We start from the raw sequence: 13,586 nt of genomic DNA on the forward strand, positions 1-13,586 counted from the left end.
ATTGCACAGTGTACCTTTAATATTAATAAGAGACTACTGTACATTAGATTTGCATCAAGCATCATTTGCAATCACCTGCATGCTTAACGTTTAAAAAAAAAATATTGCATTGTTTTGAGAATTACCCGGTATGTGCATATCACTGACCTGATTGATTTTGGACGGTAGTTATTCAATAAACTATTCTGTGATCCCGTAAATTTAAAACTATCACTGTGACATTACATAGTCAAGAGTTGATTACTGAAGTGTCGCTTTGATCACTATGGTTTAAAATATGACAAATCATATGTATATATTACTAATTAAAATTGCATCAGTCGATTATATTGATAAACCATATAATACGTCTTGTATGTTATTGTCAGAAGGCGTATAATAAACTCAAAATGCCCTATTAAAATTAATTCCTCTATTCATCCAGTTGAATTAACTTATGATATTCGCACTGAATACTACCATTGAATGGATTATTAGATAAAAACAAATTAGGTTCATTCTGTCTGATACAAGTCCTTTTAGGATATTAGTTTTTGTTACCAAAAGATCCCTACAGACCAATTTCCGTCTTTTTATCCAAGACCAAAAAAATTATATCTGTCTCTGGTTAGCATGTGCATCAGTTCCAAAAGCCACGCTCAGAATTGTTTTTTTATTTGAAACAAAGGGAAGGATTTGTGCCTGCTGTTGGTGGCGCAATATCTTGTTCATATTCGCAGATCAACTTTCTTGATATTTAAAAAAGAAAAAGAAATCGTCATCTAACTGTAAGGCCGTCGCTGATTGGCTGCTGAGCTGGAATGCCAATTTTTAGTTTTAAATACCCCAGGAAAGTGTTCTATGTTCTTCGTGTAATTAGGTGCTCGTATTTAAGGGATTTTTCCACACAAAAACGTCGAATTCAGCCAAGTTATTGGTGGGCTTAATATTACCCCCAACGGATTTATTATCACGCGTGCGCCAGCTGAATGTGCTTGGAACCACAAACAGATCTTTTTTTTTTGGCCTAACATAATTGTACAGAGAACATTATTCATATAATCTTAACTTGTCCTTGTACCACCCTAGTCAGACTTGGGTTTAATTCCAACAAGACGCTTTCCAATTAACTTAAAGAGTTCAAAGGTTATCACTATGACGAATTCAGGTTTCAAGAGATGAATTTTTGGAACTCTTCCTGTCATTATGTCGGCCCATCTTGCCAAAAACTTGTCACCTGCCAAAAATAAAAAGTTTCAAATGTTGAAAAATTGTAGATTACATTGAGGACACACCAAAAAATGTTTTGTTTCTCACCATTGTGCACATCCGTTTGAAACCTGTATCTCCAACATTTTTTTCAGTAATTTCACATAACAGTGTGCCACATGGGAAATGTTTGTTTTCTGTTTCAGAGAATAATCGGTCATCGTGGTTATTATATGACCTATTTTTGCAAAATGTCATCTTGCAAACTCCAAAACAAACAAAAATACTTTGTGAAATGTTACAAGTGCAGAATCTAAGAAGCAAGTTATTTTAATATTATTTTTTTTTTCATTTTAATTGTTTCATTTATTTTTTTTATTTTTTAGCAACCATTATCTTGGATATAGCTCAAAAAGTATTTCTCTACACAGTTAATATGTCTAAAGTGAACCCTGTCTAAAGCTAATTTATAAAAAAAAAAGTTACCTTTTCTACTAACTGCAGCAGTGGCTGCATCCAAGAGAATTGGGAAGCGATACAATAATTTACAAATCCAATTTGACCTGCAAAAAAAAACAAAATCAAATTATATCATGACTGTAGAGGGCATAATTCAAGAGAAACTGCAATTTCATTTAAAATGGGAAGTTCTCAAGCTGTCATGAGCAATTAAAATTAATTATTAAAATTCTTACCAAACAAAGTCATGACCAAATTGTTTCATCCATCTTTCATGGTAAATTTTCATCATATCGTTGTCATAGTTACCATGCAACAGAGCTTCATCAAGGAAATTAGCAGCGATTTTCCCACCATCCATTGCATGGTGAATTCCTTCACCTGGGATAAAAAAAATTGAACTATACCCATAAATAATTTTTTTTGCAGAAAGCCAAATTAGAAAATGCTGAACCAGAGTAAAAAACGTAACATTTTCATTCACGTGATTGAAAAACAACAAATGAAGTCAACTTAGAAATGAGTCGTACACAAAGATGAAACATAGCACAACTGATGTAACCTTGCCTGTGGTTTATTGTGTGCTTGCTTAAAGCGGGAGGGACGTCACCTGCGAACGTGTGAACGTCCCAAGCAGCAATAACAACACACGCTAAAAACGCAAAGGCTCATGGGTAGACGCTTGTTTGTAAGCAATGACATGCTATGGCCACTTGACGCATGCGTAGGTGACGCCTCCCCCGCTTTAAGCAACATGAAACCCTGAAACTGATGAATACGAAAAAAAACACTGAGTTTTTTGTAAATGATGCATCGAAATTTGCTATCACAAATCTGAATTTGCCAAAATAAAAATATCGGTATTTTTTGTAAATGATAATGCAACAATTTCACTACAATGCTCCTTTGGAATAGAAGTGCACATAAAACAAATTGCGTCTACTGAACGATACAAAGATACACTGATTTAGAGAAAACAAGACTGGCTGAAAAAAAGAACTGCACTCGTGACAGATGCCATAGCATTGAATTACTCTATAATTATGGAAAATTAGTTGAGAGCCTTCATTCGAATATAATTAACATGAAAACAATAGAACAATGGTGTACATTTCTGTTACACCAAAACAACTTTCTACAAAGGGGGAGACAGAAAGAATTTTACATAAAACTAAATAAAGTAAAAAATTTAGCTATATACAGAAAACAGGAGCTTGTCATGTCAGTCTAATGCTCTCATTGCAGGATTTTTCCCAATGCAAGTCTGCTATCCAGGCAAAGATGGCTGCTTATAAAAGAAGTAAGCTTTTATTTCAAAGCCCGCAATATAGCTGAAAGTTGACTATATCACAATTTGACTATATCACATTCTCCACATTCTCTGTGCGAGTCAGTACAGTGAAAATGAAAGAGCTGAAATTGTATTTTGGTGCTACCCATGATGCTCTGTGTTGCTAGGCAATCAATGGTTGTACCATTAAAAATTTCATGTGAATGCAGTGATTATACTAGTATTTGTCTAAAATTAGAAATCTAACGACAGAATAGTGGTAGTAATTGGCTGCAGTGATGATGTATATTAATCTATGTACAATATGATAAAAGCTAAAAATAAACTGGGGACATATCTTAAAACAAAACACAATTTTGACGGATTTAACGTCCGATGTAATGTTTCTCAAATAAATTCAGAATATTCGCCGAATATTCAAACATTTATTGCCAAGCACTGATAAAAATATAATAAAACCTGTGGAAGAATTTATACACACAGATTTCTTAGTAAAAAAAAAGAGAACAAAATATGTAATCGTATCCACATTTGTGCAGAACTCATTATATTATTCATTGTTGCTATAAACTGATAGATACGTCTGTTTGTAAAAAATGCAATTATTATTACCCGTCATGGGGTCGATCATTCCCGCAGCGTCTCCAACTAGGATTACATGATCACTGTAAGATACTGGTTCTCCTCCCAATCTCAGACTGGCTGGAAAATGAAAAAAAAATTAAGAAAAACAAAGTCAATGTATGCAATTTTATTTTTACTGGAATATGCACCTAATTTATATTCAAGCGCTTCGTGTTGTTCTCATTTAGAACACTGTTGCAAGTCTAACAATGTCCCGGGGAATGATGCGGGTTGATCTACATATTGTCTTTATTGGCATAATATTTTCATTATGATGTAAAGCGAGGGAGTCGTCACCTGCGCATGCGTCAGGTGGCCATAGCGTGTCATTGTTTACAAACAAGTGTCTACCTATGAGCCTTTGCATTTTTAGCGTGTGATGTTGTCGTTAATTTGGACTCAATTCTCATGCGTGCGCAGATGATGACCCTCTCGCTTTAAAGCACACATTTTCTGTCTGCATATCTCCTAGTAACCAGCAACACACAAATAAACATATAGCTTGCTAGAAGAGCTGCTGTGATGCTGATTGGTCAGAATACTGCTCTAATGATGCACATGGAACTCTATGAAAAGGTTAATTGAATCTCGGTTACAAATAATTCGATTGTCAAAATGCTATTATTTGCAGTGATTTGTGATCTCGTGATATTACGGCCGGATAATGCACACCATTGCAATTGATTAATAATGCATGTATTGATTATCTATTATTGATCATCTACTATTGAGTGAGAAAGTGGTCTAAATTATTGATATCTAGTTTGTAATTGGTTCAGTGTAGAATAGAAAATAGTATATTGTTATATATTGTTTTTTGCACTTAATGAATTGGCAGAGAGCAGTGACTCTTGACAAAATTACGGCAAATGATCTATGAACTCTTTGCTGCCATATGTATGTACTTTGTATTCAAAGAAGAATTATAAGGAGGTCTGCGCAGACAAAATTAAAAAAAAAAAACAGGAAGATAGAGAAAAACATTATGAAAAATGTAAAAAACTTTTTTAATGATCAAGTCCTTAAAGACCCTCTCCCCCAAATCGGTTTTGCTCATCAGTTTAAAACCTGTGATCTCACTTTTTTTTTGACAATTTGCATACTGGTAATGTACACTGTTTTTTGTATCAGAGAATGTTTTGTTGATTTAATCTTCAAAACAGGTATTTGAAATCATTATTTTTTAAATATTAAAAATTTAAATAATCATTATACAAAACAAAAATTTAAAAAAACAAAAAAAGTCGTATTTCTAATGGCAGTCGCATCCATTCTGTTTGAATAATTGAGAACCAAAAATTCATCATTTCTCATATGTGTAGATGCTCTAATAGAATCCGCATCCCCTCTGTTGTATTGTACTATTTTAATAGAAGCCGTGGCTTTTAATACAGATTTCACAGTAAAACTGTGCCACCGCATCATTTATCAATTTTTCCAAAGTAAAACCATTTCTTTTGTGGCCTAAGGGAGGGTTTGTGATATAAACTCATTGTGACACCAACATATAATGAAATTTCATATTTTATGTACTTTCTGTACATCATATCATCAGGGCCCTTTATAAAATGATACAATGATCAACAGTTCCATAATCCCGATATAATTCCCAATTTTTTCTTTCTGGTTAACATTTTAAAATAATCAATTATGCATATTCATCTGGAATTACAATAGCTTAAAATGGCAGATGCCTCTTGGCGGCAAAACTAGTACATTTTCCAATTACCATGACAACAGTATCTTGTCGAGATGAAGTGGCACAATCACAGTTTATATCTTAAAAAATGTTAACTATAAAAGAAAAAAGTGATTAAACTAATCAAATTAATTAAACTAATTATTTTAATTAACTTAGCGCACTACCACAACATTTGCATACTAAATACCTTACCAGCTTTCATTCTCTCAATCTTGAAGTTTTTGCCGAGAGCTCGACTGATGTTTGGATCCTTCGTTTTTAAGTATTCATGCCAGTGCGGTAGATCGTCATTGGTTACCTTTGGATTACCAGGTATTATGTAAACACAGTAGTTAAGCTCATCTCCATGGTGACGAAACAGAGCTGCATAGCCTTAAGGAACAATAGATATTAAATGAATTTCCTTGGAATATTTAAATTAAGTCATATTAATAATCTTCTATAAGAAAAAATGTATCCATTACATGATTTCATTTTGTTTTAAATAGCCATATAAAAGCTATAAGAATAGAAGATATTGTGGAAAATAAAATCATATGGATAAAAACAAAATTTACTGCATATTAACGTAAAAGAATTGACAAAATGGGAAAAGAAAAATATTTGCAGAAATCGAAATTCCTCAAAGCTTTCGCCCCGCCTCAATTTGTGGGATGAGTTACTCTACTAAATATTAGGTGAAAAACCTTACCAGGTAAGAGTCCACGGTTATAAAACACCACACCATCGGCTTTGAATTTATGTGTGCCAGGTTCTACATATGATCTGCTGCAAGTGCCACCAGGAGGAGTCTTCACAAGACCTAAACTCCGTCCTAATGTGGACGGTGCACCATCCGCGCACACTAAAACTCGGGCCTTGTAGGTGATGCCAACACCTTCAAGGCTTATGGTCCACAGGCCTTGTTTCTTGTCAAAAACTGCTTTGGAAACTGAACAGTTTTCCCGTAGATGAACACCTGCCCTATACAGGAAAAAAGAGAAAAGTAAATTATGTAAATCTTTCAGACGAAAAATAAAAATGTTTCCATTAAATTGTTTTCTGAATTTCTTACAGACACATACTTATTTTAAAATTGTTTTAAAAATTTTTATTTTTATTTTGAGGTTCCCAAAAACTTTTAACTGATAACTGGAATCATTATTGTTTTCTTCATATGATAATTCCTTCTGTCCATTATTTGCTCATTCTTTTCCTGTCTTCTTCCATTCCTCCTTCATCACTTTACTATAAACTCATTATGACTACAATTTAAATCATCACTTTATGAACTCATCATCCAACATCTCACAAACGTCTTTTTTTAAAACGGATTTCATAATACTGTAAAATACTTTCGCTTGGAACTAATTTTCTCTATTTTCGCTGAAGGAATGATTCAGTGAAAATAAAATCTAGCGAATATACTTTTTTTCCTATATTTTACATTCAACTCGTCAAAAACCAGTGAAAATAAATTTCATACGAAACACCAAAAAGTGAAAATTAATTCCAGCTAAAATAAAGTAGTTTACAGTAAATAGATTTGACTGATTTTCTTTCAGCTATTTTTTACTTTCCAGCAATATATTATTATCATTGGTATTATTAGTATGATTATTAATATTATTGAATTACAATGTAAATTAATAGCTTTAAATTATTGTATATATTATATGATAAATAAACTTATTATAAAACCAAGGTCAAATTTTTTAAGCTTAAACAAAATAATCCTGCAAAAATTTCCACATTTATTCAAAATTTTTTAACAAACCATGAAATTATCAAATAATGGTAAATTATGTGATTGTTCATTAAATTAAAAATGATCAGAACATGACTACTTACAGTCTACAGAGCATGATACAATATTATAATCAACGCATCAAATTTCATCAGATAGATGAAATTACTTTACCTTTTTGCTGCCATGGCGATAGCATTGTCGAGATTTATCCTTTTACACGCTATGGCTGCAGGAATTTCACCTAACATTTCTTTACTTCGTCCAACGTAACTCAGACCTCCTGGGCTGCAAAGACCGCCGTTATCAGCCTTTTAATATTGGAAACGAATACAGAGAACAAGAATGAAAATACATATTAACTATTTCTTTTCATTGTCGCCAATGCCATGCTCGGTATGGGTCAAAATTGACAAAATTTTGAAAATGCTGCAATTCTTCAAATTTTATAACTATTGAAAACAATTTAAAAATTGACTATAATACACTCATTTTAGCCCATTCTGATACTGAGAAAAAATCTATAGATGTTTTACAATCCTTGTAGATGTAGATATTAGGTTCTCAGACAGGATTTTTAACAACAACATTTTTCCCCAATCCCCAAATTATGTATGTTTGAGAAACAACTCAGAATGCATAGAATTAGGAGTTATAAAGGCATAGATACGATCCAGAACAGTCAAGTGGAACATTTTGTTTACCACATAACAAATCTCTCTTCTATGAATTATTGAAAACTTGGTCCTAGTACATATTGGTAGAACTTTTTTTATGATGAGAATGAACGCCAGTTACAAGGAATAACCGAACTCGCACCTTTCATTTATTTAAAGGGCGGTAGTCGTCGCACCACGCATGCGCGAGATATATGGGTCTCATATAAACAACTTGAAAGATGGCGACTTTGGCTATTTACACAGATCAGCGAGTACAAACTGAGACGTTACCAAGCTTTAATTAAGTATTTTAAGTGATTAGAAGGTATTGAAGGAGTCACCGCCGGTTATTAGTGCAAGTCGCGCCCAGGTCAAACCTCATACTTGTGATTTCCATTAGAAGAGCGCATTGGATTGTGGGGAAATCAATGTTTATCAACACAAATGTCGCACATGCGCAGCGCGTCGACTACCTCCCTCGAAGCTCTAATTGGTTGAAATGGAACTATCAATTGACAAGTCGATACGTGTTCCATGTGATGTATACATATTTGTTTATATAACATAGAGAGTGGCCGTCGTCGTCGGTTTTGTAGCAAGTAAAATGCAATGTTCACACAAAATTTGACCACATCGTTTAATGTTCTTACCACATGAGCTTTCTTTTCTTCTAGCAACTGTTGATACACACCCATGTCAATAAGTATTTCTATAGCAGTCTTACACACTGCATCGCCGCAGTACTTATCACGTGGGAACTTCTTTTTCTCAAGCAGTAAACAATTCCAACCTTTTTTGGCAAGGTAGTAACCAGCAGTTGATCCAGCTGGACCAGCTCCAACGATAGCAACATGGTAGAAAAATGTCTTTTTCTGTTATAAAAATAAAGATTTGCTAATTTTAGTGCCATTTTAATTCTGTGGTTATTGTATTCAGAAGTAAATAAATCCAATACCACCTATTGGTTTATTTTTAATTTTATGATAATTTTATGCAGAAGTAAATAAATCTAATACCTGATATTGGTTTTAACAGGGGGATACAATTTGGATTAGAAACGTTCGGTGAGAACATTTTTGGGTAGAAGAGGCAGCTGCTATCTAATATTTATATTTTATGAGTTGTTTACAAATATTGGAACATAATATATATTTATGAACAGATATGAAACCGGACGGTGCTCAAACATGGCGACTATACGACCAAAAACTTACTGTTGATTGGCTTTTGCGTGCATGAAACCGGTCAGCCAATCAGAAACTTGTATATACACACAATGTACTATAAATCTCACTTTCTTCCAAATCGCATAGGTTTCTGTTCGGTGACTGCATTCCCTTGACTCGTGAACTTAATAATTCCTAACCGAGCTGCAACGTGAGCACCGTGACTTACCTTGTTGGCATCGCTTGGATATTTACGTGGGAAGCTTTTCACTGTTTTCTGCAAAAGTCTCCCGAGTGCATATCTTACTATCAGCAAGGCCACGCAAAATAATGCACCTGCATAGACTGGGTGACTGAGAACTAACTCTAAAACTGTGTTCATTTTTTCCCCTTCTTTTCAGTTATCGACACGTATTTTCTGATGGACCGACTGAGGGATAGACCTTTGAGTTTCAACTTTTGAACCAGGTCCACAATCTCATTGTTTTATTTTACTTATACACGTGGCGCCCGGGAAGTACAGGCGCAGTGGACTGCAAACCCACTCTCATCTCTCCTTATGGAGAGACGATTTGAGTATGGCTGATAAAATCTAGCTAGAAAAATAAAATAATAGTTTATAGATCAGCTTAGATAACCATTTAGTGTAAAAATATTGCTTTTACCGTAAATCGGGGTATTTACTACTGATGATTAAATCACATAAACATCATGGGTAAAACATTAACAACGGTCAGGTGATAAACCCAGTCAGGTGTCCCCGATCAGATAGGAAAACAGTTTAGCATGTTTCGGGCTATTTTTTCAGCACAATCTTTCAATATTCACAAATATGACTCAAGTATACATGCATAAAATTTTGTAAACTAAGGACTGACACAAGGGTTGCATGAACGCAACGTCCGGGGGGTTACTCACCTGGGTTTTTGGTGTGAGTGTTCCACGGCCAGTTGAAAAGTATACCCAAAACGATCGATGTTGAGGTGGCTATTCGGCTAAAGATCAAAACAGCGACACATACCTGTGTATTTCACCAATGGGACAGCCCCGGAACGCAATACTAGCATATCATTATTACACCACTTCAGGTCAATACACAGACCCGTAGTTTGTTTGTTTGTTTTTTTTTGTTTGTTTTTTTTTGGGGGGGGGGTCAGTCGAACCCCCTAAATTTCGGAAGTCAATACAATTATGATCGTAGATTAGAACATATTAAAACAAACAGTATTATTTAAAATAATTATTATCGTTTAAATCAATTGACTCATTGAGGTAACTTTCAGACTCAGCCGAAATTGCACAGTAATGAGCATTTTGGTGGCAACGAGTTTTTAAATGCCAATCGCGAAGTTACGCCGTCTCAGCTAAACATCAACCATAGTTGTTATATTTGGCAAGCTTTTATTCCGCGATGGTGTAATGAAGATCGCGTTCAAGCAGCTGATGTCAAATATTAAAACGGGTAACCATACTTATACAATATTTAAACAATAATATAATGGTGTTCACTCTCTGAAAGATGTGGCGGCCCTGAAAAAAAAGCCGTTTGTCTTATGCTAGTGTTCGCTCAGTTAGTAAAGTGTGGGGATCGAACGGGATTGATCGGTCCCGTAATTTTTCCAGCACAACACGACACTGAACTTTCCTAGTTTGGTTCATTAGTTTTGTATTCTTCAAGTTAATGATGGCATATACAGTATTTGTTTTCCAAGTGTGTCAGCCAAATGTAGTGAACTTATTGTATTAGTACGTGCAGCCTGTGTTAGTGTACAGCTACGGGTTGTACAGATCATTCAAAAAATGCCGAAGATTTATCATCACGAGTTGTATGGGTCGAATAAGTTTCTTGCAGTCAAAAATTTACCCCAGAGTGTTGCTTCAGCACTGAAACTATGCGATGAATCATATAATGTACTTTTCAAACATATTTGTTTTACTACAAAAACTGCGACAAGCTGCAATTGTGAGCACAGCTTATCTGCATTGAGAAGGCTGAATACATATTATATAGGGCAAAGGAGTTTGACATCTCTAGCTTTGCTGCAAATTCATCGAGAAATCGATATTAATCGTGCTGTGGATACGTTCGCAAAGTTACATCCAAGGAGCATAACTTGGGTGATATGCCAAAGTCTGCGTTATTAGAGTAGTGTGTTACACAAACTATTGTCAATTTCTTCATTTTTACATGAATGATATATCATGTAAAATAATTATGTTACAAAAATGAAATAAAAACATGTTTTGTCTGTTTTAGGGCATATTACTATAATTATTTTATATGGCAAGCATATATCCCAATATCTCACAATTTTTCCCCGTAACATATGGTGAAAAAGATATATATATAGTCCTGAGACGTTTTTTTTTTATTTCTTAGAAAATTTACTTTATTTTTAGGGGGTTGATAAAAAGGAGATGTAGTCATTGTAATCTACGGAGACTGCTGCTAAACTACCACTACCACTGACGAGATGAATATGAATCTAGCTTAACTTAGTACCATATGTTTACATGGATGTTGTATTGTTTTTAAAACGTGTTATGCACTTTTCTATCCATTACATCTTGTACGATGGGCGGAGGCCCTTTACTGAAATAAATAATGATAAATTACATAATAATAAATTCACTAATACTAAAATGAATAATTGTAGACAGATTTCGACATGAAATTGTGTCACTGCTATGTAATCGAAAAAACTCGTGAGTAGCATTCTACCTGAAAATACAAAGACAATAATGCTAAGATACGTACAATCTTGTATTTTTTTGTGTACAACAATTGCCGTAGTGAATCTATAGTGTTTGCGTGTATTTGTATGTTGATGGGGAATGGCTCAGGAACCCCTGCTCTAGTAAAATGGTGAAATAGTTCAAAGATGTTATGTGAATTAACTTACCAACGTAACACAAAGTAAGTCAATTGAATTGAAAACAGAGAATATAAAAATGTCTGCAACAGAGCTCTTAGATACCAAAGAATACACATTTTTTTTCATTTTGAAAATTAAAAAAATCACACATTTCACATCAAATATATTATTATTGTTTTTGAACCCCTTATTCAAAAGTGCTGGCTACGGGCCTGATACAGCTAACATTATTCAACTATCCAAGTGTCTACAGAACCATGAAATTACATGATACACATTTACACGTGTTACAACATGACTTGGTTTTCAAGTTCAAGTGATTACTATTTTCACAAATTGTCGAACACGCGCTGCGCGACGACCCTCTCTCTTTAATAAACTCACCAACATAGTGTAACTAGTTGATGTAAATGACTGGATATACTGTGTTGAAATAACTACATGCCATTTTAGAGAATTTGACTCAATGAATAAATTAACATAGTTTCAACTTAGCTGAAGTGCCAACAATCTCATCGTGAAAATATATACCTTGATTTGAATTAACGAAGTTACGGATTAACTAAACTGGAAAAAACAACATGCTACCTAAAAAGACATATTTTACTGTTGTGTGTTTTAAGTACGCTTGCTGTTCACACCTATAAATCGTACACACAACAACATGGTTTATTGTTGTAAAAACGTGTATATATTATTGCCTCATTCATTAGTTTATAACATACGCTGTAACTTATGGCGTTACGGTGACAGATGTATAAAAATTATTATAAGTTACAGCGTGCCGTAATTTTGCGGTATTTTACGAGGTATTTTCATCTTACCATGTTGAGAAATGCAAATTCCAAATATGGAATGATTACGCGCGTAAGCGTCCTCTGATAATAAAAACAAACATGTCTGCCACCAGGGTTTGACCGGACTCCACCAAAAAAGTTCGCTGATTCTGTTAAATATTTATTATCACATCGAATCTTTGATTAATACTTCTCGACTCATTGGAAGATGTTTTGAAATGCTCATGATTTATTCAAGTTAAATCTATGTCAACATTAAACTCTCATTCGATAATCTAGATGAAGAGGGATGTAAATTTCAAGTCTATTTTGTATCATTGCTCATTATTGCTTCATAACTACATTGTACATCCGGGGTATTAATTAACGAGTCTCCGTGTATTTTATAATGCTCCCACGGTACTGTCATTATTTCGTGGGGTGGGACATGAATGCAGGTACCAATAATGGCCAATAATTCACCTCAGTGACAGGAAGTGTATTCCTAGAGCACCACATTCATATCTACTGGAAGTCATTTTAAACTAGTATATGACGATGATTTAGAAAAGATTCACATCTATGGCTGGACAGAACAGAACAAAACAAAACATTTGATATGTATTAAACTGATAAAAACTTTTTCACATAAAACAATTCATAATAATAAGTTTATCACAATTCGTAATTAATTTTGTTTTGATAAAAAAACGATGTCGCAAATAGTTGTGCATAAATATAATGATACACGACATTTTGAACAGCGACCAGCATGTATATCTACTAGTAGAAATAGTCATCTTTACAATACACTGTATACTAATTTGAACGAAAAATACGCTGTTTCTTAAGGCAACATATAATACTAGCTCATGCAAAAATAACGCTAAGTAATTATATTTTCGTGGTTGGGCACAGCAATGGCCCAGGGAGCTATTCGAGATTGCGACTGCTCCTAATTCTTCTTGGCCTTTGGTATTTGCAGATCTGCCATTTTGTTCAAATGGAAAAAAATATGAAAGTATTGACAAGTTACGGATAGCCTTAATTGATATACATACCTAATCATCTTATGTAATCATCTCAATCGCTTGAAATTCAAAGAAACATTTTTTCAGC

General features: G+C 34.0%; 1 protein-coding gene across 1 annotated transcript; it reads right to left on the reverse strand.

Annotated features, from left to right (window-relative positions):
* Positions 1–1,064: 1,064 nt before the first annotated feature.
* LOC100374070 (conditioned medium factor receptor 1-like) lies at positions 1,065–9,197 on the reverse strand. The gene is made up of 9 exons (XM_002733775.1): positions 9,045–9,197; positions 8,300–8,521; positions 7,165–7,301; positions 5,956–6,227; positions 5,457–5,636; positions 3,551–3,640; positions 1,884–2,028; positions 1,675–1,751; positions 1,065–1,216 (listed from the first exon to the last, which is right to left on the reverse strand). The coding sequence occupies exons 1-9, from the start codon at positions 9,195–9,197 to the stop codon at positions 1,065–1,067; spliced, it is 1,428 nt and encodes a 475-aa protein (XP_002733821.1).
* Between the last annotated feature and the right edge of the window lie 4,389 nt (positions 9,198–13,586).

This window comes from Saccoglossus kowalevskii, chromosome 16, assembly GCF_978046115.1.
Source record: "Saccoglossus kowalevskii chromosome 16, keSacKowa6.1, whole genome shotgun sequence".
Taxonomy (NCBI): Eukaryota; Metazoa; Hemichordata; class Enteropneusta; family Harrimaniidae; genus Saccoglossus; species Saccoglossus kowalevskii.

What these genes read in the sequence shown, in the direction of transcription:
- LOC100374070 (XM_002733775.1), bottom strand. Translation starts at nt 9,197, where the DNA reads ATGAACACAGTTTTAGAGTTAGTTCTCAGTCACCCAGTCTATGCAGGT. An exon ending in GATTGAGAGAATGAAAGCTG is followed by an intron (nt 3,641 to 5,456) that starts GTAAGGTATTTA and finishes TTCATTTTCCAG; the next exon opens with CCAGTCTGAGATTGGGAGGA. An exon ending in AATGATCGACCCCATGACGG is followed by an intron (nt 2,029 to 3,550) that starts GTAATAATAATT and finishes TTTTTATCCCAG; the next exon opens with GTGAAGGAATTCACCATGCA.